At 42.8% G+C, this 26247-nt stretch overlaps 1 protein-coding gene across 2 annotated transcripts in view; it reads right to left on the minus strand.

Moving 5' to 3' along the window:
• RBBP6 (RB binding protein 6, ubiquitin ligase) overlaps positions 1 to 26247 on the minus strand; it is a 102873-nt gene that overhangs the window by 45819 nt on the left and 30807 nt on the right. For both annotated transcript variants that reach the window (XM_082261073.1, XM_082261072.1), the window contains exons 4-6: positions 5520 to 5564; positions 1185 to 1273; positions 991 to 1087 (exon numbers count right to left, since the gene is read on the minus strand). In XM_082261073.1, the coding sequence (XP_082117199.1) occupies positions 991 to 1087; positions 1185 to 1273; positions 5520 to 5564 (231 nt within the window). The remainder of the gene's footprint in view (positions 1 to 990; positions 1088 to 1184; positions 1274 to 5519; positions 5565 to 26247) is intronic.

Below are 26247 nucleotides of genomic sequence, written 5' to 3' on the forward strand. Positions count from 1 at the left end.
AGTTGCCTGGCTTTAATATCAAAGTTACTGCCCAGAATAAATATGGACTTTCCTGATCTGCATGCTTGTTACAGGTTGGGTTAGTGACAATTTCAAAACCAGTCAGGACTGCAGCCAGTGAACTAAAGGTTACCAATGAAATCAATTATTTAACCACAACTGAGATATCAGCAACACAGGGGGAAAGTTTGATTTCAAGGAGTGGGAGATGACAGACTGGCTTTGTTAAAAGAAACAGCAATACAAATGTGTGTAGTGCTTAAAACAGGAAGAAGAGTCTGCAAATGTAATGAGTAAATATATTAGGGGTGCACCGATCTGACTTTTTCAGCCCCGATACCGATGCCTGGGCTTTGTGCATCTGTCGATACCCGATACCGAACCGGTACTATTGTTGAGTTAACTGTGTACCTTCCACCTTCCTTGAAGAGACTAAATCCACCAGACTACTAACTAAACATAACTAAGACAAAATAACAGATGTACTGTGATGAATTCTTATTTAAAAAACAATTGTGCATTCAAATCGAAAATAGAATGTAATCAAACTTCTTTAAATAAATGTTAAATAAATAAAATGTAGCAAGCAGAACTCTTTGGCTCGCTCCATGTTGATTCTAGCATTCGACACACATGTGAAGCCGACGAATGACATAGGTTCTGCTGCGACAAATAAAAAAATTGTATCGGCCCGTGGATCTGTTAATTTTTCTGATCCCAGATCCAGCTATTTTGTCAGTATCGAGGCCAATATCTGATCCGAATATCGGATCGGTGCACCCCTAGTAAATATAGCAGCCACCATGTGCAGATTTTACAAATTAAGCATAGGTTTTGTAAAAGAAAAAGGAAAGACTGATTCAAAGACTCGCATCAAGCTGATCTTACTATATATATGTATATAAAAATAAACAAAATAATGATCACTCAACAAAAAATATGTACAGTTAGCATGGTAATGACTGCCAAATGTCTGAGACATGCACTTACTCCGTTTGTAGGGCAATTCTTAATGTAATGGCCAGGCTTTAAACATCGAAAACACGTATATGTTGGTGGTGGGGGGCCAAGTGGCTTCTTCATATAGCTGTTAAAAGGTTAAGAGAGAACATATTACTGGTTTAAACCCCTGTTATTCAAGGAGAAGAACGGGGAGTGAAACTTCATTTGGCAGATACACTTACTTGCTAGGGTCGTAATCATGGCCAGACTGTGACATCATTGCTCTGATTTTATCTTCCTCAGAAGCATTGGCTTCAGCCAGATTGGCGGTCTGTTCAACAGGCAATTGATTAGGGGGGGAAGAGAAATTAGTAAGTCAGATAAGATGTTGTTGCAGGCCCATACACAGCCTGGCACTCACACACTCAATGCTCTTGTATGACATTATTGCCCGCTCCTACATCCGGGGTCAACTGTGAAGTTTTGCTTGGTGAAGAGGGGGTATGTTCGGTTCATAACTAAACATTATTGTGTTTGCTATAGATCTACGGACAATTATTCTAGTCAATTGACCTCTACAATTCTGAAGATACTCAGTACTATAAAGGTCCAGCAATACCTAGGCCATGTTTATACCTGACTTATAAAGGATTTAAAAAAAAAAAAATTGAGACATGCGCAGTGATGAGCCAAACGTTATGAGATATGGCAACATTGCAAAAAACATTACATGCAAAGGTTTAATGGCAAATCAAAATATAGTAGCAAAGTAATACTAAATGATCCTTGTCAAAGGAACCTGATGAGAAGTCTTCTGGGATGTAGCATCAAGATCAAAAGAAGCACTTTCGAATGGGCCATTACTGAGTGATACTACTTGTTCAAGTTTCTACAGACTGTGTCCTGGTTGTGGTTATGGACCTGAAAGAGTGCAGTATATGCTCACTGTAGGAAGAACCCTTTATGGCATTTGTCTTTTCCATTTTAAGTAAAATTCCATGCAAAACCTAACTAGTCTTAGGAATGCTCCCTCTCCCCTCCTAATACCTATTCTGACTAAACTGTGTAAAAAAGAGTTGTGTACCTATTTTCAGGCCTCTCCCTTTTAATTAGGTGATCTCCCATGTCAGCCAACACCGGCTGCAGGGGAGAGGAAAGCACACTCGACAACAGCTGGGAATGCCTGGGAGCAGTGATGTCACCCATAGGCTCCTATGACCCCATCAGGTGTCGGTTCTCCCTTCTCTTACCTGCATTTGCAGATGGCTGACAGAGGGGAGTGGGATCAGGTTACCAGACCAGAGCAGCCTCAAAATAGGTTAGTCTATATATCTTTTTTACATAGGTTAGCCAACATAGGTGTTAGGACAGGAGGGGGAGCATTTTTAAGGCTAGTTCGGTTTTACATGGAATGTTTACTTTAAAGGATAAGTCCTCCTTTTGAAGCATGTTACACTTATATTTAGGGTGTAAAATGCTCCAACACTCCCTGAATCCCCCCCCCCAGAACAGTGATGGGGGATCCCCTCCCCACAACTGCAGTCACATTTTAAAAACCACTTCAGTTCTGAGAGATTCCACCCACGCAGCCACATCATTTACAGTAAATGAAAGCGCTACAAGTGCTGTCTGCAACCACGGCAGACAGACTGTAGTTCTCAATGAACTTGTAGTTCATTCACAAGCCTTGCAGCCTTGCTTTTAAACTGACAGCCCATACAAAAGGTACAGGCTGAAAGTTGTAGGGCTTGTCTGCAGGAGCCTGACACGGCACCCATGATATATTGAACACGGATGCAATAGTTTGTAGGCTCCTGCAAGAAAAAGTATTCCACACTTTTTTTCAAAAATATGTGCCTTTTTTCCCCAAAAAGCTGCACTTAGCCTCAAAATTGCAAGCACACTTGAATAGAATGAGAAAACGCAGTGTCTACAGTCAGCTATTATCATCATAGCAACCAATTATCACACTGATTAGTGATCAATGAGAGAGAAAGAGCATCACACTTTTTTTTGGTGGTCATTATGGGAATGCTTTGGCTTATTTTATCCCTCATATGCACATATAGAAAATTAATTGTGCAAATGCAAAGATACTTTGCAATTCTCTTAGTGAATGTTGGCCACAGAGGGATTGCCACCCCCTAAAATCTAGCCTGCATTGGTAACCAATACTGTGCTAATTTAAAAATGTTACATAAGCAAAACTCAAACGTTTAGCCCTACTGGAAATATGGAAATGTATAGGACTTCTAGTACTCAAGAAAACATAATTCTTTAATAGAAAAAGAACAAACTTAGAACAGTAATTTATAGGAAACCTGCACTTAAAAAAAATAAATAAAAAGCTAGAAGTTGCCAGTGCTTAGCTTCTAGTTGTCTAGATGTGATGTTAAACTCAATTTCTAATTTCATGTCCACATATTTGTCCCAGGACAGTGACTCCCAAGTATTGAAAACAAAAGAATAGCCCAGCAACTAGTATTTTCAAAAGATGGTCAGTAAAGGCATTCTACACATTTCTTTTAGTACAGGTTTTCAGGAACATGGCATCCCATTGGCTTACTGAAAGCAAACAAGTGAAGAGATGTGACAGAATAAGTATGCTTCCCAGTGCCATTTAACTCATTTGTTTTCTTAGCATCCTGTGCTTGGCTACACGATAAATGCAGGCTTAGGAGAAGATCAGAGCAACCACAAAATCCATACAAATCTATGTCCTTGTGCATAAGAAGATGCACTGTCCTCTGACCTCACCATACGTGCACTGTCGCCTTGTCGGAAGTAAATTCAAGCTGTAGGCATGTGTGTTAATATGTGGCAATGAGAACATTTTAATTTTTCCGCTTATGTGCCATGGGCTTTAGGGTAAATTTCTTTGGAACTGTGCAACAACTTAATAACCGCTTCACTAGGAAACTGTTTTTTGGTTGTGTGTGTGTGTTGCAACTGCATGATTTTCATTCAAAAACATAATTGACAAATTAGCAAAGAAAGGAAAAGACTTTAGAGGTTAACCACAAAAAGACATTATGCATATTATTTGAGACCTGTAAAGAAAAAAAAAAAGGTTGGTTGTAAAGGTACCTATGCAGAAAACAATACAGCCTGGCAACAGACAGACATACAAAAGTCTTGCCAAGTTATGTATCTGTACTCTGTAAGGACTTGTCATAAGGCTCTCAACGAGCTGGCAGACTACGACAAAACTTTCAAATGGTTACAGTGCTCATAGTGTAGAAGTGGTTTCCTTTTCTCCTAAGAAAAAGGAATAAGCAGCACCTATTCAAGATTTTCATTAGGATGAACAATCTGTTATAAGAATGTATGGGCCTCCTTCATTTGTAAATGGCTTTATATACTACAGCTCCAGAAGCTTATTAAAAATTGTTACCACCATTGCATGCATCATGTCACATCATTCACTACACACAGACCACAGAACCGGTCTAATATGGGTTTCCCTACTTCTTAGGGAAAGGTGCAGAGAAGCATGAAAGATGCAAGAGAGCTAGGATTTGGGATATTAACAAAAAGGACGATTTTTGTTTTTAGTTGAATATAAAATTTTTAAATGTTGTATTACAATGCTAAGTAGCCTATTTTAGCATTTAAAAGTCTATTCATTTTTCAGCTTTTAAGAACAGGTATAAACATGGCCTAATGTGAAGCACAGCTGGCTGTTTTCAGCTTCTACTGCCCCAAATCCAGTGATAGGCCAAAACATATGCCTCATGTACATTTCTTTTCTCCTGATCCAGTGCCATTTTCACAACCTATCCTGGCATAGTTGGGCTCAGCATTCACTCACAAAACAAGCAAACTGTTAAAATTTTTATTATACAGAGAAAATTTTACATCAGTATTAACTTCATAGCCATATGTTTTTAAAACATACAGAAAATTAAACCAATTAATGTATGAATGTGAGGCAGTGTTAAACAAATACATGTATCAAGTGCAATAATACAGCAAAACAAAGCATTCAAATTATGTTCTGACTGTCAGCACTGAAATCCAGAAATGGTACAAAACATTCAACTGGGAGCCAATAACTTTAGCAAGATTTTAAACCACACATTTCACCATTAAAGAGATGGCCTTGATTACAATTTTGGGGAGCATATCAGCAGACGTTTTCTATGTCCTTGGATAGTATAATTAAAAAAACTAAATACAAAAAAATAAAAAGGTCATCGTCCATTTACGACAAACGTTAACCCATATTATCTTCCTTTTTTTAATCCTTGAAATCCCAAAAAAGGAAAAGGAGGCAAAAAAAAAAAAATCTATTCTTCTTGTAAAGAAAGCTTCAGTTTGTTTTCTTCATCTTGAGAATAAGCAGCTACAAAGCAGAATTTATAAAACTCCAAAATATTTGCTTCTCCCTGGGGGATTTCATTTAACATTGCAGACTGCATTAAATTTACATTTAAAGAAGCTGAAATATTTAAAGAAGCTGAAATATTTTTATTTTTTTTGCAGCAAATAAAAAAAAAAAAATGTTACAACAGACGTTTGTAGTGTAAGTATTATAATAAGGGACACTAGTTGAACAGTAATATGCATACATATACCTTAGCAAGCTGGGCCAGAGAAATAGATGCAGAAGCGTCATCAATCTGTTCACAGAAAATTAAATAAACACGTTCAAGTATTACAGTCACAAAGAAAAACAGGGAAATTTTCAGTCATTGACACATTTAATAAAACATATGAATGTCCCTTATTGTCACATGTGACTCAAAAGCCGAAAAAAAACAAAAAAAACAAAGAAAAACATTTTGGAAATAGAAAATTGGCCTAATTCACACTTCTGTATTTCAGAACACAAAAAGGTAACTATGTCATCTTGTCCTTTTCTACATGCATTAAAAGGTAAATAAAATACAAAACACATTAAAATGTACCTCGATTGAGTTAAAAAAAAAACCATAACAAAAATGTGTACATTAGATTCTCTTTTCAGTTTTTATATATGCTTAAACCCACTCCAACCCCCATTTCAAGTCTTTTCAAACTACCTTATAAAGGAAAGATGTGTATACTTATACAGCGGGTGCTCCAGTGCCGTCACATGATTTCTCCAGTAATGGCTGCAAAGCCTATGCATTGACATCACCCACAGGCTTACTATGGAGCATCCACTTTCGGCTGTCCCTTCTCTACACTGAACCTGGTGATCATGTGACCCAAGCGCTCTCAGCATAGGTAATTATATGCATATTTTCTTTACAGGGTAGTTAGAATAGGCTTCGAATGGGGTTGGGAGTAGGTTTAGGTATAGTTAGGATTTAACTAGACTTCCACTTCAAGTGTAAATGAGGCCTGATAAAATAATTTTTCTTTACCACCTTCAACATATAGAAAATGAAACAGCCTAGTAAAAGGGAAATATCTTCTTTGTTTGTACACAGCCTAAAAAAAGGTCCTTGAACAATGAGGCTTCCACCATTTTTCTGCTCTTCCAATTAAAGAGAAAACATTTATCCAATTGCATCATACCTTGAGCAAAGTGTGGAAGGAGTAAAAAGCCTGTAACCTGTAAGATTAGATTTTACTCTTAATTTATCTAAAACAACAACACTCCCAAGATAGCTTTAGAAAACTTGCAGCAACAACAGAAGTCTGTTCCCATCTTGAGCCGCAAGCTACAGTCTTGCTTTTCTCAACATCGGAGGGCTGATTGGAGTGTTCTGGCGGAGGGGCCGTTCCCCCTGTCAATACAATAGCACATCAAGGGAGATCGCTGTACTAACATTGGATAGTTAGCACAGTGACTGCCCCCGAGCTGTCAATATTTTTATTTATTTTTTGTTCAGTCTGCTGGGTTGAACAAAAAAAAAAAAATAGTAACATGAACCAAGCTTAAATTTAAATCAACCCTGTCACTATACTAGAAACTTATCCAAGCAGGGCAAACCTGTAAAAGAAAAGTGTCAACACTTACCTGTTCATGCCTGCGCTGCCAAACACTGTTCCATTCACGAGAAACCACCCAAGGAAATCTGCTAGGAAACTTGACACTTGCAAGAATTTTAATGTTCCCAGTAGCTCTCACTCACTCCTCATGCTGACCTCCATTTCATTACAAGAGACAGTAGTGACATGGAGATTGGCAAGAACCACCGGTGAGATCTGCAGGGGAATCCCAAGATAAGTACTACCAGGTATCGGGGGATGATTTTTCATGAACAGTGTAGTGTTTAGCAGAATGGATAGGGGGAAGAGAAAAATGTACACTTTTACAGATATGCCCACATTGCCCAGGGAAGTTTAGCATGGAAAAGGGTTGCTTTAAGTTACCATTTGCGTAACAAACCTTGAAAATGTTTACCTACAATGGGGCTATTCAAAACTGACACACAAAAATGGAAGTTGCCATTAAAATAGAACTATTGGCAAAACTTTTTTTCCCCCCATTTTGGACAGAGTAATATATTTTTTTTTTCCCCATCATCTACGTCCCATTGCTGAGATTTTCCGTCACTTCCTGTCCCATAGCCAAAACAGAAAGTGAGAGAAAATCCCTGCAAATTAAGGGAATCCCTTGGGAACAACTAGGTCACCGGAACTAATGTCCCCATTGGAAGATTTCCTCTATTACTTCTCTGGGAACAACCCAACATTTGAAATTTTCTTTACTTTCAATTTCAAGAACAAAAAACCAGGACAAATAGACAAAATCCACATCTAAATTGATTTGACGGCAAGTCAAAAATTCCAGTTTCTTTAGTTCATTGACGGACAAAGCCCTTGATCTTCTTAACCATTGGTACATCCCAAAGCAGTGTTAAACACGAGGGGTGGGAACGGCGAAAATAAATTCCCAAGACTTAACTATAGCTAACCAGGTAAACAGAAGCTCAGCCAAAACAAATGGATCCCACCTGAAAAAAAAAAAAAACCTAAAAGAGGACCAGGTCCTCTAAACCGCAGTGCAAAACTTTGCGGCCAAAGGAAGCATCCGCAGATACCAACACATCCACTTTGTAGAACTTTGTGAAAACGTGAACCGATGGCCGCCTTTCAAACCTGCGTCACTGACGCCTGATGACAGAAGGCCCAGGAGGCACTGAGCGTCTGAGTACAATGCGCCTTAAGAGGGAAAGGAGGAACCTGACCCTTGATAAAATACGCCCATCTGTGAGCACAAATAAGTCTGATCTCTAAAATGACTCCGTAGCTGCCAGGTACACCCTAATTGCCCGGACCACATTCAAGGCATGCAAGACCATTTTCCTTTGGATGTTTTGGCCTGGGACACAGAAGGCAACACAATGTCTTCATTCAAATGAAAATCAGAGACACCCTTTGGAATGAACGATGGACAGAGACGAAGAACCATCTTATCTCTCTGAGCTACCAAGTAAGGTGAACGACAGGATAAAGCCGCCAATTCCAACACCCTGCACACAGAGGTGATAGCCACCCAAAAGGTCACCTTCTGGGACAGAGTAAGCAGAGGAATCTCCCGATGATTCTCAAAGGGAGGCTTCTGAAGAACAGAACACCAAATTGAGGTCCCCAAGGCGGTAACAGAGACCGCACTGGAGGACCCAAGTGCCGACCTCCCTGAGGAAAAGGTATGTACCAGCAAGTGCGTGGCCAAGGGTTGTTGAAAGAAGACCGCTAAAGCAGACACCTGGCCCTTGATAGTACTCAAGAACAGTTTCTGCTCAACCCCCCATTGAAGGAAGGTCAAGATCCGAGCCACCGAAAAAGAGCAAGGAGGAAGCCCAACCGATTCACACCACACAATGTACATCTTCCACGTACAATGGTAGACCTTCCAAGTAGATTTTAACAGCATTGGAATCACCGACTCAGACAAACCTCTAGCCATCAGCACCTGGCGTTCAACAGCCAATGGAAGATGTTCCTTGGAAGCTTCCCCTCAGGGAGGATCCGCTGTTCCAAGGACCAGTCGGCATCCAGCAGCACCAAATCAGTGTACCAAGCCCGGCGTGGCCAGTCCAGAACCACTAAGATGACCGTAATTCCCTTCTGCCTCGATCCTGCGTGGAAGACTTGGCAGAAGCTTCAGAGGAGTAAATCAGATACCGAGTCCACGGGCCCCCAGCACATCTGTGGCATCCACCAGAGGATCCCGTGACCGAGCCACAAACCTCTGCACCTCTCTGTTGAGCTGGGACACCCAACAGAACACCTCAGGAATCACCATCGGAGACAACTGACAAAACACATCCAGATAAGGGGACCACTCCGCTCTGTCCAATGCCTGCCGACTGAGGTAGTCCGCCTGCCAGTTTTCCACCTTGGGAATGTGTACGGCAGAGAGGGCTACCTCCAGAGCCGCCAGAACACTTCTTGTGCCCCCCTGGTAATTGACATAAGCCACGGCCGTGGCATTGCTTTATTCAACGCACTGGACATCCCTGAAGATGACCTGTCCAATGTTCCAGGAACAGTCTTGATCTCTCGGAGTTCCAAGACATAGATCGTATCGTATCACAGATCCAATACAAGGGGAGGAAGGAATTGCACAGCCGAAGCACCGTAGACCGAAGCCATCATATCGGACTCTCTTGTTCCCCGGCTCAGCTAGATCTGATTGTCCAGAGACTGCGGAGTCTTGTCCCATTTGGCCAGAATCTCCCTTTGCAGGGACCTCGTATGGAACTGTGCAAACTGATCCGCCTCAAAAAAGGTAGACACCATCAGGCCCAGCACTCACATGCAAGTCTGGAGGGATGACCATCTGCTGGACAGCAGGAGACGAATCGCAGCCTGCAGTTTCTGGAGTTTGTCCAGAGGAAGGAGCACTCTGGCTAAGGCAAAGTCAGACCCTTCTGAACCACTGCGGAAACAGAGAGCCGCATCCAAAGAGGCATCACAGAAACTGCAGCCCCTGGGCCAACTGATCTGCCAGCTCAGCAAAGGCAGGGGGGAGCTGCTCCCACTCCAGGTCATGGCGTAAAAGCTTAGCCCACTTGGTCAGAGTTTGCGACACCAGTGCAATGGTAAATACCAGCCTCAGTGCCGAACCAGCCAGGGTGTACATATTGCAGACCACAGCCTCCGCCTTTCTGCCTGCCGGGTCCTTAAAGGCCGGGGATTCTTTAACCAGAATCATGGTTGCTTTGTTCAATCTGGAGACCAGACAGTCCACTACCGGTGAAATAGTCACTTTTTAAGAAGGGACTCAGAGGTAGTGCATAGCAAATCGCTTACGGATCACAAAGGATCGTTTTAAAGTGTTCCCACTCTTTAGCGACAATTCTGTCAAAATAGGCGGGGTAAGGCAGCACCTGTGCCGCTCTGGATAGCTTGTGAGTGCCAAAGGGAACCGACGCCTCTGTCACAGCCACAGCTGTATCCGCCATTTTTATGGTCTTACGCACAAATACAATCAGTGCATCCACCAACGCCTTTTCGTGCGCAGTTGTAGACGTGGAGGAATCATCCTCACTATATGAGAATTCATGGCGCGTGGTCGCAGACCCAGTAGTGCCCCGCGTCCGCAGCGGCCTAATCAGATTCAGGATCTGAGGGAACAGATGAGGCAGAGGGCACTTTTTTGTTGCTAGACTATCGCCAAAAAAACACCTCCACCCAGGACATAAAGGACTCCAGGACCACCGTCAGTGCATTGATGGATGGTTGAGACCCAGAGAGCCCCGCAGCGTCAGAGGGGAAATGTGCTCCAAAGACTCCGTGAGTCACCAGGGGGACCCGACAAAAGGTGTAAAACAACTGCTAAGGGACACCCCCACTGCTCCGGTCCCCAGCACTACTCGGTCGCCAGTAACAGAGCACCTAATCAATCCTCAGCAGAGAAGGAGAGGACCCCACCAGAAACAGAACCTGCAGCCACCAGGATAATATGCACTCCACGTCAGCAATCAGGAAGTGAAAAGATCCAGGTGTCAGCACCAGGGGATGAGGAGGGGCTCCCTACTCTAAAATCGCAGAAGCAGTAGGGAGCACGATATGGCCCACCAGACCGGTGAGGGGGGTTCCTAACGGGAAGGAGCAGAACCCAGGTGTCCGACCATCCCATAGAGTGGCCCCCGTCCACCCCAAAACCCTCCAAAGGGAGAGGGGGGATAGTCACTTACCATAATAGGAACCAGGCGGGCACCGCTCCAGACAGAACCTACTCTCCGTCGACATGGGGGGGGGGCCTATCGGCCAGGAGGAACGATGCGACTCGGGCCGAGACCCGGTCGTATGCACCCTCCCGAGACGCTTAACTCGGCCAGCCCGTCCAGACCTAGAGCAGAGCCGAGGTCTGTGTGTGCTCGCTGGCCAGACTTGGGTGACCACTGGATCTAGATTATACAGCCTGTCACCCAGTCTGGCAGTTGACTGTAGATCTCAGGAAAAAAAAAAGAAAACAGAAGGAAATACTATCTAAAAAGATAAATTGCAAGGACCAGAGATGCAAGCAAGGAACTAGGTCCTTACTAGGCAGAAAGAAAAAAAAAAAAAAAAAAAAGTACATATAGCAGAGAGTGAGTATACCCCCTGGGACTGCCCATAGGCGTAGCCAGACTTTTTTCCACCTCGTGTCCTACTCATATAGGAGGCAGTATAACCCAATGGTTAAGATGATCAGGAGCTGTGTCGGTCAATGAACGAAAGAGAAAAATGGAATTGACTTACCGTAAAATCAATTTCTCTGCTGTCCACTGACAGACACAGCTCAATCTTAATGACCGTAGGGTTATGCTGCCCCCTACAGGAGTAGGACACTAGGCAGAGAAAAGCTTGAGCACGCCTATAGGGCAGTCCCTGGGGGGAATACCCCCATTCCCGTTTTGTAACAAGCTGTGTCAAAAGTAGAAACCCAACTCCAAAGAGGGGCGGGTGCTGTGTCCGCCATTAAACGTCAGAGAAATGGATGTTACGGTAAAGTCAAAAATCCCATTTTCTTTCGTTCATTGAAGGACACAGCTGTTCATCTTCATGACCGTAGGGACGTCCCAAAGCAATGTCAAACATGAGGGGTGGGAACAGCAGAAAACCAACTTCCCAACAGCAGCCTGCAAAACTTTGCGGCCAGAAAAAGCATCCGCAGATGCCAACAAATCCACTTTATAAAACTTTGTGAAAGTTTGCACAGATGGCCAAGTTGCCGCTTTGCAAACTTGTACCCCAGACAGAAGGCCCATGAGGCACTAAGCGCCCAAGTAGAATGCGCCCTAACAGGGACCTGGCTCTTGATGGTATTCAAACCCAAACATTGCTCGACCCCTTGCTGGAGGAAAGCAAAGACACGAGTTACCGAAAAGGAGCAAAGGTGAACCCCAAGACACTCCCACCATGCAATGTACGTCTTCCAAGTACAATGGTAAATCTTCCTGGAAAGTAGATTTTCTAGCTTTAAAAGTGTAGGAATCACCGAATCAGACAGACAACCCGCTATCCTTCAGCATCTGGCTTTCAACAGCCAGGCCGTCAAAGCCAGTAACTGTAAAGCAGGATGGAAGATCAGTCCTTGAGACAGCAGATCTACCCTGAGAGGGAGCCTCCAAGGAACATCAGCGACCAGCCATACCAAGACCAGTGAGGCCAGTCAGGAGCCACTAGAATGAGGAATCCCTTCTGTCTCGATCCTGCGCAGGAGTCGCGGCAGAAGTTTGAGAGGAGGGAAGGCGTATAACAGATGATAATGACTCCAGAGAGCCATTAGGGCATGTGTGGCATCAGCTAGAGGGTCCCGAGACCATGCCACAAACCTCTGAACTTTCCTTTTGGAGGCGAGAGGCCCACCTCGGGAATCCCTCACCGGAGACACAACTGACTGAACACCTCCGGATGAAGTGACCCTTCTCGTAACTTCTGGGAACTGTAAACAGGTTTGAATAAAAACCTTAAAGCATTCCGACATTAGAACCGGGACCATCACCCCTTGAGATAACAGATCTTGCACTGTCCCATAGAGAGATCCTGTAGGCAATCCGGGGATAAGTGCAGGTCGGAAGGAAAGAACTTTGCCAGTGGGTATGATCGAAACTCGATCTTGTAGCTGGTTCAAACAACTTTGTGGATCCTGAATTAGGAAGGTCCGCAGGTCCAGAAAACATTGAAGACACCCCACCCCCACATATGGGTGAGGCTGCCCCTTTATGCAGAGGTGGTTTTGTCCGCAGGCCTGACAGATACCGCTCTAGGTTTGTCTGACCAAGTCTTCTTGGAAACTCAATTGGAGGACCTGAAAGGCAGTGTTAATTTTGGCAGCAAATTTCAATTTAGTTTTAGTCTTAGTCTTAGGACTAAAATGGCATTTTAGTTTTAGTCCCATTTTAGTCTTCTGAAAGTGTTTTAGTCGTATTTAGTCGACTAAAACTCCAGTATATTTTAGTAGAATAAAACGTCCTACATTTTAGTCGACTAAAACTCATTTTAGTCATCTATAATCAAATGGGTGTAGTTCAATTGTAATTTGTAATGCATTATTTAAGCATTTCTCTACAAATTCCAAACTCATTATATACTACTGCTGGTCCTGGAGTGAAAAATCGAATATGTTATTATTTATGCTTTGAGCATGCACCAGTGTTAATTTTTGGTAGCAAATTTCGATTTAGTTTTAGTTATAGTCTTTTGACTAAAATGCCATTTTAGTTTTAGTCGTATTTTAGTCTTAAGACTAAAATGCCATTTTAGTTTTAGTCGTATTTTAGTCATCTGAATTGTGTTAGTCGACGAAAATGTTTTAGTCGACGAAATTAACACTGCTGAAAGGTTTTGATCCCTTGTCCTGAGATCCTGAGGAACAAAAGGACTGCTTGTGAGCAGAAAAGGAGAGTCCCTGTCTGACGGGACTCCTTAACCTTGGAAGCCTGAGGAAGAAAAGTACTCTTTCCACCTGTGAGGCCTTTGATGAGGTCATCCAAGGAAGCTCCAAAACAGGCGATCTCCCATAAATGGAAGATCGGACAAGGCCTTCTTAGAAGCCTGGTCCACAGACCACCATTTCAGCTAGATAATGCACTGCAGGACCACTGCAGAGAGAGAGTCTTGAAAGCAAGGGAGCGGCATAAAAAGAGGCATCACAGACAAACTAGCTCTTGGACCAGCTCCAAAAACTCAAAAGGGAGGAAACTGGCGCAGCTGAATGTAGCAACAATTTATTACATGACAAATTAAAATAGTAACTCACATAAAGGTTTTCTTGAGTCCATGTTCCATTCTAAGATCACTTCCTGTACTCAATCTTCCACATCCCGACTGGCCTGCAGCCTGGTGATGACGGTGCAGGAAGGATCGCAGAGGAGCTGGTTCAAGTGGAGGCAGTGGTGGACCGCAAGCTCTCCGGAAGTAACGCAACGCGTTTTGGAGCATGCGTAATCGGCTCCTTCAGACGTATACGTATAATTACTATTTTAATTTGTCATGTAATAAATTGTCGCTACATTCAGCTGCGCCTGTTTCCTTCCTTTGTTGCCAGTTTTTTTGCCTGCCAAAGCTGCCCTGAACTACAGCATCACCAGTGAAGTCTGGTCCACAACAGCCTTTGACCACCTGGCTGTTTTATACTGGGGTCCTTTCTTTTGGCACAAGCGCCCAACATCACTCTGCCCCAAAAGCTCAGGAGGGAGCCGTTTATTCTCCAGGTCCCGACGTAAAACCTTTGCCCATTCAGTAATAGCATGGGACAACAGGGTGATGGTAAACACCGGCCTAAGTGCCGACCCAACCACAGTGAACATATGGCGGGTCAAGGCCTCCTATCAGAGAAGACCGGAGATTCATCTACTGGTATACCCTTGGCTTTATTCAACCTGGAAACCGGAGAGACAACTACAGGAGGTACCGTCCATTTTCTTTTTTTCTTTAAGGACGGACTCCTCATAAGAGTATTGCATTGCCAAAGGCTTAGGGATTGCAAAACATGCGTTTTGGGGACCCCAATTTTTTTGAGACAATATCTTCAAAGGCGGCGGGAAAGGGGAACACCCTTGCCACTTTGAAAGACTTGTGGGTGCCAAAGGTGACCCTTGGATCCGATGCTGCATTTGTCGCATCTTCTAAATGTAAGGTTCCCAGCACCGATACAATCAGTGCATCCTCACTATCAGAGCACGTGGGGATGTGCAGACGCAGACCCACGAAGGGTACCTGGCATCCACGGCGGCCGATTCAGACCCTGGATCGGAAGAGACAGAGGAAGCAGGTGAAGGGGGAGGGACGATTTTTGGTAGCCCGTTTGCCCATGACCAAATCCACTTTGGACACCAAGGACTCCAGGACCGCCGTCAGTGTGAAGCCAGTTGTGGAGCCCCAGGGGGCCCCGCAGCCTCACAGTGGATCAGGTGGGTGAAACAGGTTTCAGTGACTCCATGAGTGGAGAGGGAAAACTGCACCACAAGTGTAAAAAACACACTAAGGGACACCCACCGTGCTGTCTGCGTCACAAGGCCCAGCACAGCACTACCGCCTTATAGCAGCAAGAGGGAGCCCCAGGCACTCACCCACCACCGGACAGCTCACAAGAAGCTTCTGCACAGCGCATCAGTAAAAGACATATCTGGCTATTAGCACTAGAGGCCGAGGACTTCCCACTGCCGAATCACCACCCACCTTAGCTCCAAAAACATGGCCGCCACTATTTTCAATGGGAAACTATAGGAAAATGGCCGCAAAGGCTATACAAACATGGCTGATCAGTAGCTAGCCAGGCTCCCAGAAAATAGCGGCCGCACGCGGCTCTCAAGGCTGGAAAACAGGTCCCAACAGGGAGGGGGGCCAAGACAGGGGCCTCCACCAGGCCTATCCCCCTCAAGGAGCGATCGTTTTGGGTGCCGGCCCCCCCATCGCAACCATGCACCTCATAAAAGGTATTCCGTCCGGGATGGGGGGGGGGCTGTGAGCAGATGGGGTCCACAGGCCACCAAGCTGGGGGGAGGGGAGACGCGATTGGAAAGGAGGGGAAACCATGGGACCAACCATCCCAGGGAGGGGCCCACATCTGCCCCAAAACCCACCAGGGGTAGAGGGGGGACAGCTACTCACCACACCAGGAACAGGGTGGGCACTGCTCCCGACCGGACACTGCTCCAAAGTAACGTGGGTGCTGTCAACCAGGTCTGCGACTCAGGCAGAAGCCAGCTCGTATGCGCCCTCCTGAGACATTTAACTCGCAGGCCAGCCCCTGACCAGTGGGGCTATGTTGTGGCTAACCTACGCAGAGCTGCGGTCAGCACATGGTCGCTGACCAGGCTGGGGGAACCCAAAGGATCTAGATTATTCAGTTTGTTGCCCAGTCCAGCAGTTGATTGTAGATTCTCACAGGAACAAAATAAAAAAAAAAAAAGGGAGAAATTCCATTTAAATAGAAAAAATAGCTAGGACCAGAGAGATCCCAGCAAGGAACTAGGTCCTTACTCCTGACTAGGCAGAAAAAAAAAAACTGAATACCTATAACAGGAAGTGGGAGTATACCCCCAGGGACTATCCCATAGGCGTGCTCAAGCCTTTCTCTGCCTAGTGACCTACTCCTGCAGGGGGCAGCATAACCCTACAGTCATGAAAATGAAGAGCTGTGTCCATCAATGAATGAAAGAGGAAAAAAAGGTTTTGCCATTCGCTATACTTGAAGTTTAATTTTAGCCATTTTCTTTTTTTCTAGGTTTGGATAGAGAAGGGAAGAACCTCGCAACCTTGCAAAGGTCTTCTTGTGGTGATATAGTCTCCCTTCCTATACTAGTGACAACGGTGTGTCCTCTACACAGAGTAAAGGAAACATTCCAACAGGGACAAAGACCGAAAATAAAAATTGATTGGAGGTCTAGCCTTTCCCTAAAATACTGAAGGAATTTTAGAGCCTAAATCATCAGGCTTTGGCCTTGCGCTGATGGCATTCGTTTAAGAGGCTTCTGCGAATTCATAAATGGACAGGTGCATTTGACATTCCTGACCTGCTTCACAGGTTTTGCGGTCCCTATAGATTTTGATAGGAATGCAAAACCCACTTGAAATGAACAAAAGCCATTCGCCGCAGGCCCACACTATGCTACTGAGACAGGAAGAAAGGAAAAACTGGGTCATTATTCAAAGCTAAAAAAAACAAGTTTTGGCTGGAGATCTCATTTAAGGCAAATGTTCTTGGCTTAAAAGTATAATTTAAACATTTAGAAATGTGCTTTAACAATGTAACTTTTAATAGTTAGACAAAATCGTAAAAAAACACAAAAAATAAAAAAACAAAACACGCAACTGAGTAACAAAGGGAAAATTAGAAAAACTGTACTGGGACAAGAGCTTTGGTCTTTAACTCCTAGGTCTTCAACTTATGTTAAACCGAATTAAAAAGAAAAAAAAAAGTTTTTGGCCGATCAGACAAAAAGGTCAATTGCCATAATATAGTAGAATCATTCCTCATCTGAAAGTGGTGCTACAAAAAACATTTGTAGAGTCTTGTAAAATTAAAAATTTTTTTTTTTTTTAATTTTCTTCTTCGAACTGATGAGATCAAAAATGAATAAGTAACGGATTAAAACTAAACAAAAAAAAAAAAAAAAAAAGTTAAACAAAAACTATCCAGTATCATTAGGAAGCAGCACAGCTGCCCATACATGTGCTGTACAGGTTGCAGCAGAATAATAAAAAAAAAAAAAAAATACAAGCTGTAAATGTAAGCTAACATGCTCCATATAGGTGTGTTTAGTTAAATAGGTAGCATATCACTTTCATCAAATCAAAAATGGATATAGATTTAATATATTTGTGGTCTATTATGCCCTAGATAAGAAATGTCTCAGCAAAGCTATTTAGAGCTAGTCTTTCACCTAAAAAAGGTAAAGAATTCCTTTAATACAAATATCTTTGATTGTACCTTTAACTTCTCACTGGCTTCAAATATAGAATAAAATAAATCTTCTATATCACCAAGTATGATAAACGTTTACAAAATTTTGGGGGAGAAAAAAAAGATTGAATATGGTTTTAATTAGAATTTTGCCATGATCCCCCTTTTCCACAGTGACAATAAGGTTATGGAAAATTATACAACAAAGCCCTGCTTTTGAGAGTATTTTTGGGTCAGTGAGAGGTGGCTTTTCAACTCCAAAGCAACAAGATCTTGTAATTGTCTATACTACTGCTGTGAAACAGGTACATCTATTCAGATATAGCTGATGACATGCATCATAGCTGAGTGGCCATACCAGTTCAAATCTACATAACAGATGATAGGTTTTAGGAAAATCTCTGCTGCACAGAAGGGTTTAGATTTAGGTAATGTAGAAAACCCCATAATAAAATGCACAAACCGCTTTCAATAGCGTCGTTTTTAGGGGTGCACCGGTCTGACTTTTCTTGTCCCGATACCGATATCTGGCATTGTTTATCTACCGATACGAAACTACACACATACACAATATGCATGCGGCTGCAGTACAGAGCAAAGCCGCTGCTTCATGTGTACGGCTCCTCCATTCACAGGTGGAGTGCATCTGATATCACTCCGCCTGTGAGCCGGACCTATACAGGAACTAGCGGCTCCCATCCCATACTACTACTACACCAAGGGATGGCTGAGCTGGGACTCAGCAAAACCGGATCGGCCCGTGGATCGGTTAATTTTACAGATCCAGCTATTTTGGCAGTATCGGCGCCGATATCAGAACCCAATATCGGATTGGTGCATCCCTAGTAGTTTTTGATGTATACAAGAGAGTCAAAAAAAAAAAAAAAAAAAAAAAAAAGATTTAAAGATCTGCAGATCTGGCGATAACCTTTAAATTGTTCTCACTGAATAGTTTTTGTACAGATTTAAATATCTGCATCCCCTATGGAAAGAAAAATACTAGCAACTATACTAGCCTAACAAGTACAAGATTTCAGTGGCAATGCTGAAATCCATGGTCACAGTAAAAAGGATTTAAAGCGGTATTAAACCCAAAACCAAAAATATACTGCAGCTTCCCAATCATTAGATGTGGTGGTTGCATCAGTTTTCTATTCTTTGGCCTTTTCCTCTCGGTTATCACCTGGTGATCTGATCAGTAACACTACCGGCATTAGTGAGAGCTCTGGAGGAATGAGACGAGGAGGCACAGCAAACAGCAGCATTGTCAGTCAGGGAAGAGGGGTATTGTTAAATGTATTAGCAGATTTAGATACACTAATTGAAGCCAAACTAGCTCACACAACCAGTTACACCAAACAGTTTTTTTCTTTTTGGGGTAAGGCCAAGCTCACATTGATGCGGTGCGATTTCAATGAATATTGTAGTGCGATTTAAAGGATAAGCCAGGGCGACTTCATCCATGTTCATCTGCGATTTGGATGCAGCTGAAATTTTGATCTCTCTCCTGAGAAACAGCCCTAGAAAACACACTTGAATCGCATATCTGAACTCCTGTGTTTTCAGTTCAACTATATGGGGCTCAAAATCGCACCACATCATATCAAACACGCATCACGTTCGCACTGCATATACTTGAGCGGCCTGCACAGAAACACGTTATTTCACTAGTCATGCAAATCTAGAATGCATCCAAAAATCACGTCGGTGTGAAATCAGGTCTAAAGGTTTTGCATGAAAAAAAGCTGATCATTTTAAATCACTCCTGTCAGTGTTAAGTGGTTTGTCTCTTCCATGTAAACTGACATTCTGCTGGAGTTTGTGCTGTGAAAAACAGACTTGCTGGCTGGATTACTAGATGAAAGCAAGCTTAAAAAGAGAAATTGATGCAGCCATCACAAGAACTGGTAAGCTGCAATTATAAAGGTTTATTTTTGTGGTTAATACTGCTTTAAACTGCATAGATCTGTGATGTAAAACTAAAGTGCACATGTGCCTAGACAATGAACATTAAAAACTTCTTACATATTCCTAATGAGAAGTAATTCCTAATGAGAAGTAAAGCTTTACAATAAGCCACCCTGACCTCTGGCGGTTTTTAACATGAAGTTAAAATTACCAGTAAGGAATGGATTCTTCCCACTGAGGCATTGGATCATACTATCAATGGAAAAAAGGTCCACAGGTCACTACACTGACCAAAGCAAATGGTTTTGGCTCCATTTCCTTTTTGGCCATTACTAAATACAATTAATTCAATTATTTTACTTATGATATAATCCACCTGGAGTGTTCGATACTCTGGAAATGCCACATTTATGGATAAGTATATCTACTTCTGATCATACAAATGTAGGAAGAGTTGCAGATATTTTTAGCAGGGGTTGTTCAAATCTTCAAAAAAATGTCTGTTCTTTGGGGTAAAAAGCTTGAGAAAGGCTGCTATAGGAGTCTGGTTTCAGTGTTTCTAACATCTTAGAAACACCTTCCGGTTGTTTATATTAGAAGGCCAGAAGCCTGCCATGAGCTGGTACAAAAGAAAAAAAATTGGGAAAGCTACTTCATTGCCTGTGTTACTAACTTAAGATATTAAGGCTACATTCACACTTGAGCTAGCGTTTTTTACCGCGATTTTCAGGCGTTTTTGGAGGCAGGCATTGACATCTATAAAAACGCTGGTAATCAGCACAAAAAGAAGCCCATGTACGTTTTTCAGCTACAGGCATTTTGCTTCAGGTGTTAAAACGCTCAGATGTGAACAGGGGCCATTTAAATGAATGGGGTTTTACTTGTTGGGCGTATTGGAACGCTATAAAACGCTCAAAAACGCCCAGGTGTGAATGGAGCCTTAAGTGTATGTGTAGCCAAATATTTGGCGGCATAGAGGCTCACTTTACACAAAAAAAAAAACCCCAAAGAAACCAAAACAAAACCAAAAAAGCTAAAGCTGAACACTAGCATCCATCTGCAAGTATATCAATAGGGCTTATCAGTTACATTTAAATGCAACAGACATTCCAAGAACACAAACTGCTAAAATAAATTTAAATTTTATTTCAAACACATGTGACTCATTGTATACACATGCTATACAAGACAAATTAAAATGCAAATTATTGCAAGAAATGTTTAAGACTTGCACAACAATATATTACAACAACCACTCAACAGGTGAAATTGAAACGTAATCTGGGATCAATACAGCAAATGATTTGCTTATTTCTACATCATAAACAGAACCTTTACCTTTAATTTATGTGGACATTAACCTAAACCTGTTAGTGAAGTATACTAGCAGTAAGAATAAAAACCATTAACATGGATTACAAATGTTCCAAAGATGCAGAAATCAGAGTACCAGCAATTACCATTGCATAGAAGGTGGGTACTAACAAAATACATTTAACAGAAGTAGGCACTTTTGCAAATGTTCTGAAGATCCAAAAAGTGCACAGGCTCATTTGCTTTGCAAAAATGATTTGACCAGGCTTTAATGCCAATCATAACAGACAACCTCTGTCAAGAAAGAAAGCCACGCCCCTCCCTTTCTCATCTGATAGGCAGATATGGTAGCTATCCCATTAAGGGATTTCCAGGAAAACTGGAAGTCCCATTTTTTCAGAACCAAATGTGCAGGCATTTTCTTGGGACACAGTATTGCAACTGTGTATGCCATCTAAAGCACACCTGCCCTGGGCATAAAATACAATGGCTCTGTACATGAATTATGGTTTCACTTGTGTCTGGAATGAGGTCTATGTGATAGGAGAACACAATGGTACCCTATGACACTAAGAATTTATTTTAGAATCTTTATAAACATTGAAATTTGGAAAAATAAAAATGGGGTCTCCAAGATTAGTTGGTGTGTACACAGTGTTTATCCGTTCAGTTTTCATGACTGCAAATAGAGCGCACCTTCAAGCAAGGGCATAAAATTGTAACAGACTGAAGGCGTGAAAACAGACCGATCAAACACAGTGACAGCTTGGGACAAGATTACAGCAGCAAGACTTTTTCCAATTATTTGTTGTCGAGAACCTTGTCTAAATAGTTGGTTGCAGATTTTTTGTCGTCACCAACTAGGTTACTATTTCTAAAATCTGTACAGAAGAAAAAGGTGGGTGGGTAATTAAGCAATGTGTGGACCTTGCAACACACAAATGCGAGATATTCTGAAAGAAATTTATGAAGCTACTTTTGGTTTAAAACACTGTTTTGATTAAAATGGCTGTAAAAGGCATTTCTTTTAAAAAAATAAACAAACAGGTTATACTTATCTGCTCTGTGCAATGGTATTGTATCGCGCAGCGCCCGCTCCTCCTCTTCTAGGGTCCCTGCTGGCACGGTCCGCTGTTCCTCTGCTGCATGGGCCACCATAGCAAGCCGTTTGCTATGGGGGCACACATGCGGATGTGCTCCCGAGCCAGACTGTGTGCGTCCCTAAACGCACACAGCGCAGCTTGGTCCTGCCCCTACTTCCTCACAGGATTTGACTGACAGCAGCAGGGGCCAATAGTTCTCACTAATTTCAGCAAAGCCTGTAAAAGCAAGGAGTGAAAAGAGACCAGATGCAGCCGTGCACATCTGGCACATTTTTTTACCTTAGTGCAAGGGAATGTCCTATACTGCAGTAGAGTTGCTGCATAACTTTCTACAGCATTCTCCAAATTGTGACCATTTCTCTGAAGTGGCAGGTGGAACCCAAATGTTCCTACTGTTCTGTGTATAGCAAAATTATGAAAGATTTGAAAGACAAGAGTCCTCCTAAAATAGGTGTTAGAAGCCTTTGGAAGCAAACCAATGCTCTTCCAAGTCAGTCATCAGTTGCTTTCTGCCCACAAACTGGTTTATTAGGCCTCATGCTCACTGGGAGTTTATCTTCTGAACGCCTCCCTCCTTGCAAGAGAAAAATAGCTTTAATGTATCTAAAGACACATTTATCAAATGCATTTAGGGGCATCAGGCCTTTGTTCATTTTATTTTCCGAAATATTTATTCTGGCCACTAAAATGCTAAATGCGTTTAGGCATGTGTAAAAGCAGTTATGACGCACCAGGAGTTTCCTGCCTTAACGCTCCTCTTCTGAATGCAATTTTGGCAATTTCAGATTTCTGCCACTAAATACCTGTGTATACACAGCAAGCGCTGGCCAGTGTATTCTGGGGGGGGGGTGTTTGTTTACCTGTCGGAATACAATACTGTACCGCAGCAGGAGTAAACCCTACAACAGCATCACTTGTGTTGATGTGGGGGGGGGGGGGGGGGGGGATCTGTTAGTTTTTTTTCCCCCATTTAATCCACTGGTATGTGTACCCAGCTATAGGCTAACAGAGGGGCGAGCAGCCTCTAGCTTTGACTGTGCTCAGAAAGCTGCCCTGTCAAATAATGATCTAAAGCCAACCAGCAAGGTTCCAATCATGTGATCACTATGAAGGCCAATCATAGTGAGTACATAGCTTTGTTTACAAAGCTGTTCCCTAGCAGAGGGAGGCACTTTGACAGTAGTTGATAGGGTGCAGCTTTTAAAGTGGCATACAGTCAAAAAAAAAAAAAAAAAAAAAAAAAAAAAAAAAAAAGCATTGTCAAAGCAACCCATTCATTTTTAATAGGTTGGAAATGCACCTTAATGCAGGGAAAAAAAAAAATAAATAAATTGTACTAGACCCTTTAACACAGAACACGATCATTCTTAGCAAGTGCATTGCTTACTAATGCAACAGCACTTTTGACTGTCCTAAAATAACGATAATGCAACGCACCAAGCGTTGCAGTAACCAGAAAGCAAAGCTCTGAATGGGTCCTAAAAACACTACCAGAATAATATGTATATGCCCTTGAAAACACGAAATTAGGTAGGCAAATTAAGTTCTAGTCAAGCTGACCAATGCTACATTTTGGCGTGGGCATCAAGGACCCCTGGTCACAAAAATGTTAAAGCTGTAGTATCCCGCTTTTTGACACTTACCTACAGGTAAGCCTATAATAAGGCTTACCTGTAGGTACAATTAATATCTCCTAAACCGGCACGGTTTAGGAGATATTTGCAGTGCATGCAGCTGCTCACGCGAGCGGCGCATGCGCTCTGAAGGTTCGGGAGCTTGCCGGAAAATCACTCCCGCGCGCATGCCCGGGAGTGACGTCATCGTGGCTCCGGCCAATCACAGCGCCGGAGCTGCCGAACCCGGAAAAGACGCCGAGGGATCATGGCGGCGCCCGCAGCGATGTCCGGGGGTCCGTGTCGGGGCTTCGTTCTAAGGTAATACATAATGAGCTAGTATGCGATGCATACTAGCTCATTATGCCTTTGTCTCGCAGGTTTTTGTTTTTTTTTCATTTTCGGGTTTACAACCGCTTTAAGTGCACAGAAGGACGCATTGAAAGTGGATGTAAACCCTCACATATACCCAGTGAAGTGAGCAGCCTCTAATGAATCTCCCTACATAAGTTTTACTTTCATATCTGCTGTCTTCCGCTTTCTACACAGTTTAGAAAAGTGCACATGGTGTTACAAATTTGTTTCCTCAATCAGCAGTGGGTGTGAAATCTGGTCACAGACTGTGTGTGAGCTGATTGGAGGAAAGGCACACACCCCCTCTCCACATAGGCAGAGGAATGAAAAAAACTTGCAGAACTGTACTGTGAATAAGCTCTCTGCTTCTATAGCTCCAAGCACCCACTCTGACACAAATTTCCATCTTTTTTGATCTGTGTGGAGAGCTTGTCAGAAGTTTTCATGCTGATAACAGAAGAACGAAGCAGCAGAAAGACACTGCGCTCAGAGCTTTGGGGAGAGATAAGTAAACACTACAGATATATGTGCATAGGTCAGATTTCATTAATGGGATTTACATCCACTTTAGGGAAAAGTGCAGACAAAAACACAGAATACTTGCCTGATACTGCCAATTTCAGCAAAACCAGGAAACCACTATATGTCTATACCCAGAAATGTCACTGCTTGAGCACGTTCCCTCCCTGCTTTACATGCCCAATGTAAAAGTGTATATATCAGTACATCAGGGAAACGACTGCTTGGTAACTGATCCCGAGACCATCAACCAGTGTCTACCTTAAAGCGGAACTTTAAAAAAAATCACCAACAGGCAGGATTTTTGATGCAGAAGAGACATACTATGTCACTTCTTTATTAAAAAGGTACTTACCTGCCTGTCCTCACTGAACACAGAGCTGGCACAGCTCAGTGCCGAATTTCAGGAATGCCAAGATAACTGAACTCACGTGTGCGCTGGAGTGATGCAATCTTGGCCCGACCAATGACAACAGCCATGGATGGATACCCAGAAACCTCTGTGCTGAAGAGGTCTTTGGCCAGTAGAGAGCTCAGGAACAGTGCTTAAGGTATATCAGTTAGCTTCACCTGTATACCCTCTGGTACACCAAACCCCCAATTGTCGCTACAGGCCTTATTTTGTGACAGAACAGTTACATGGCAACCAGCCATGTAATTAAAGCCCATTCTATCAAACTCAAAACATTTTTGTACTATTCTACAAGGCAGTAATGTAGCACCACTAATTTTGTACACAAATTTCCAGTGCTGTTAGGCAGATTCATAGCCCTCTTTCATATGGGCACTGAGGCTCATAACATGAATGCACCGTTTACGCGGCTGGCCCCACTAGGGGCTGCATGCAGGTAGCCTATACAAGTCTAGAGCAGCACAGCAGTTGCAAGAACACCGGTGTGTGGGTTCAGATGAGTAGAACCAAACAAACAGAGTATGCTTGGGGCCGCTCACCCGCTGTGTGCATGCAGCAGTCGTCTTCCCATGGACCTACATGGGCAGCCTGCAAGCAGCGCCTGGCGGCTCCAGCCGCAAAAATGGCAAAATTATGGTGTACAGGCTTTAGCGCATTGGTGAAAGAGGCAATATAGAAATTGATTTTATTCTCTAAATTTAATTGGACACTGCCATATAGTTCAGTTTTGATACCTTATTTACAGTTGCACAGAACTAAAGCTCTCAACACAAATCCATGACCAGTTGCAAAGAAACCTTTTACACATGGCTGCAAGTCAAGTCCAGAGTTCAAACAGACCAGCGCACGGACGGAGCTCAGTTTTCCAGGGCACTTGGATGACTTCATTTATCACAGGAAGATTGTTAACATTGCTTTATGTTATTAGAGTATAAGTCTTTCGTTTTTTTTTTTTTTTCCATCTTTTATAAAAGGGAAGACAAACAAGGTGCTTCCCAAGACTATATGGCTCCAGAGATTTGTTCAGCCCTGTATTATTAAATATATAGCTCTGCAACGTTGGACCCTGGGGACTATTAAACACAATAACTGCCTAAGCTAGGGTAAAAATGACTTGGCTCCAATGCTTTTGAGACATCACATGTGACAGACAATAAGGTGAGGCCACAACCCAGTAGAGAACAGGTGCATTGAAAACAGATAATCTGTAATTAGTCAATATACTGTAACATCATCATTACATAACATGCTGCAAGAAATTCTTTCAAGCAGAGAAAAAGGCAGTTCATAATAAAGATTTAA

The sequence above is a fragment of the Pelophylax lessonae genome (assembly GCF_965119305.1).
Source record: "Pelophylax lessonae genome assembly, chromosome: 6".
NCBI classification, from domain to species: Eukaryota; Metazoa; Chordata; class Amphibia; order Anura; family Ranidae; genus Pelophylax; species Pelophylax lessonae.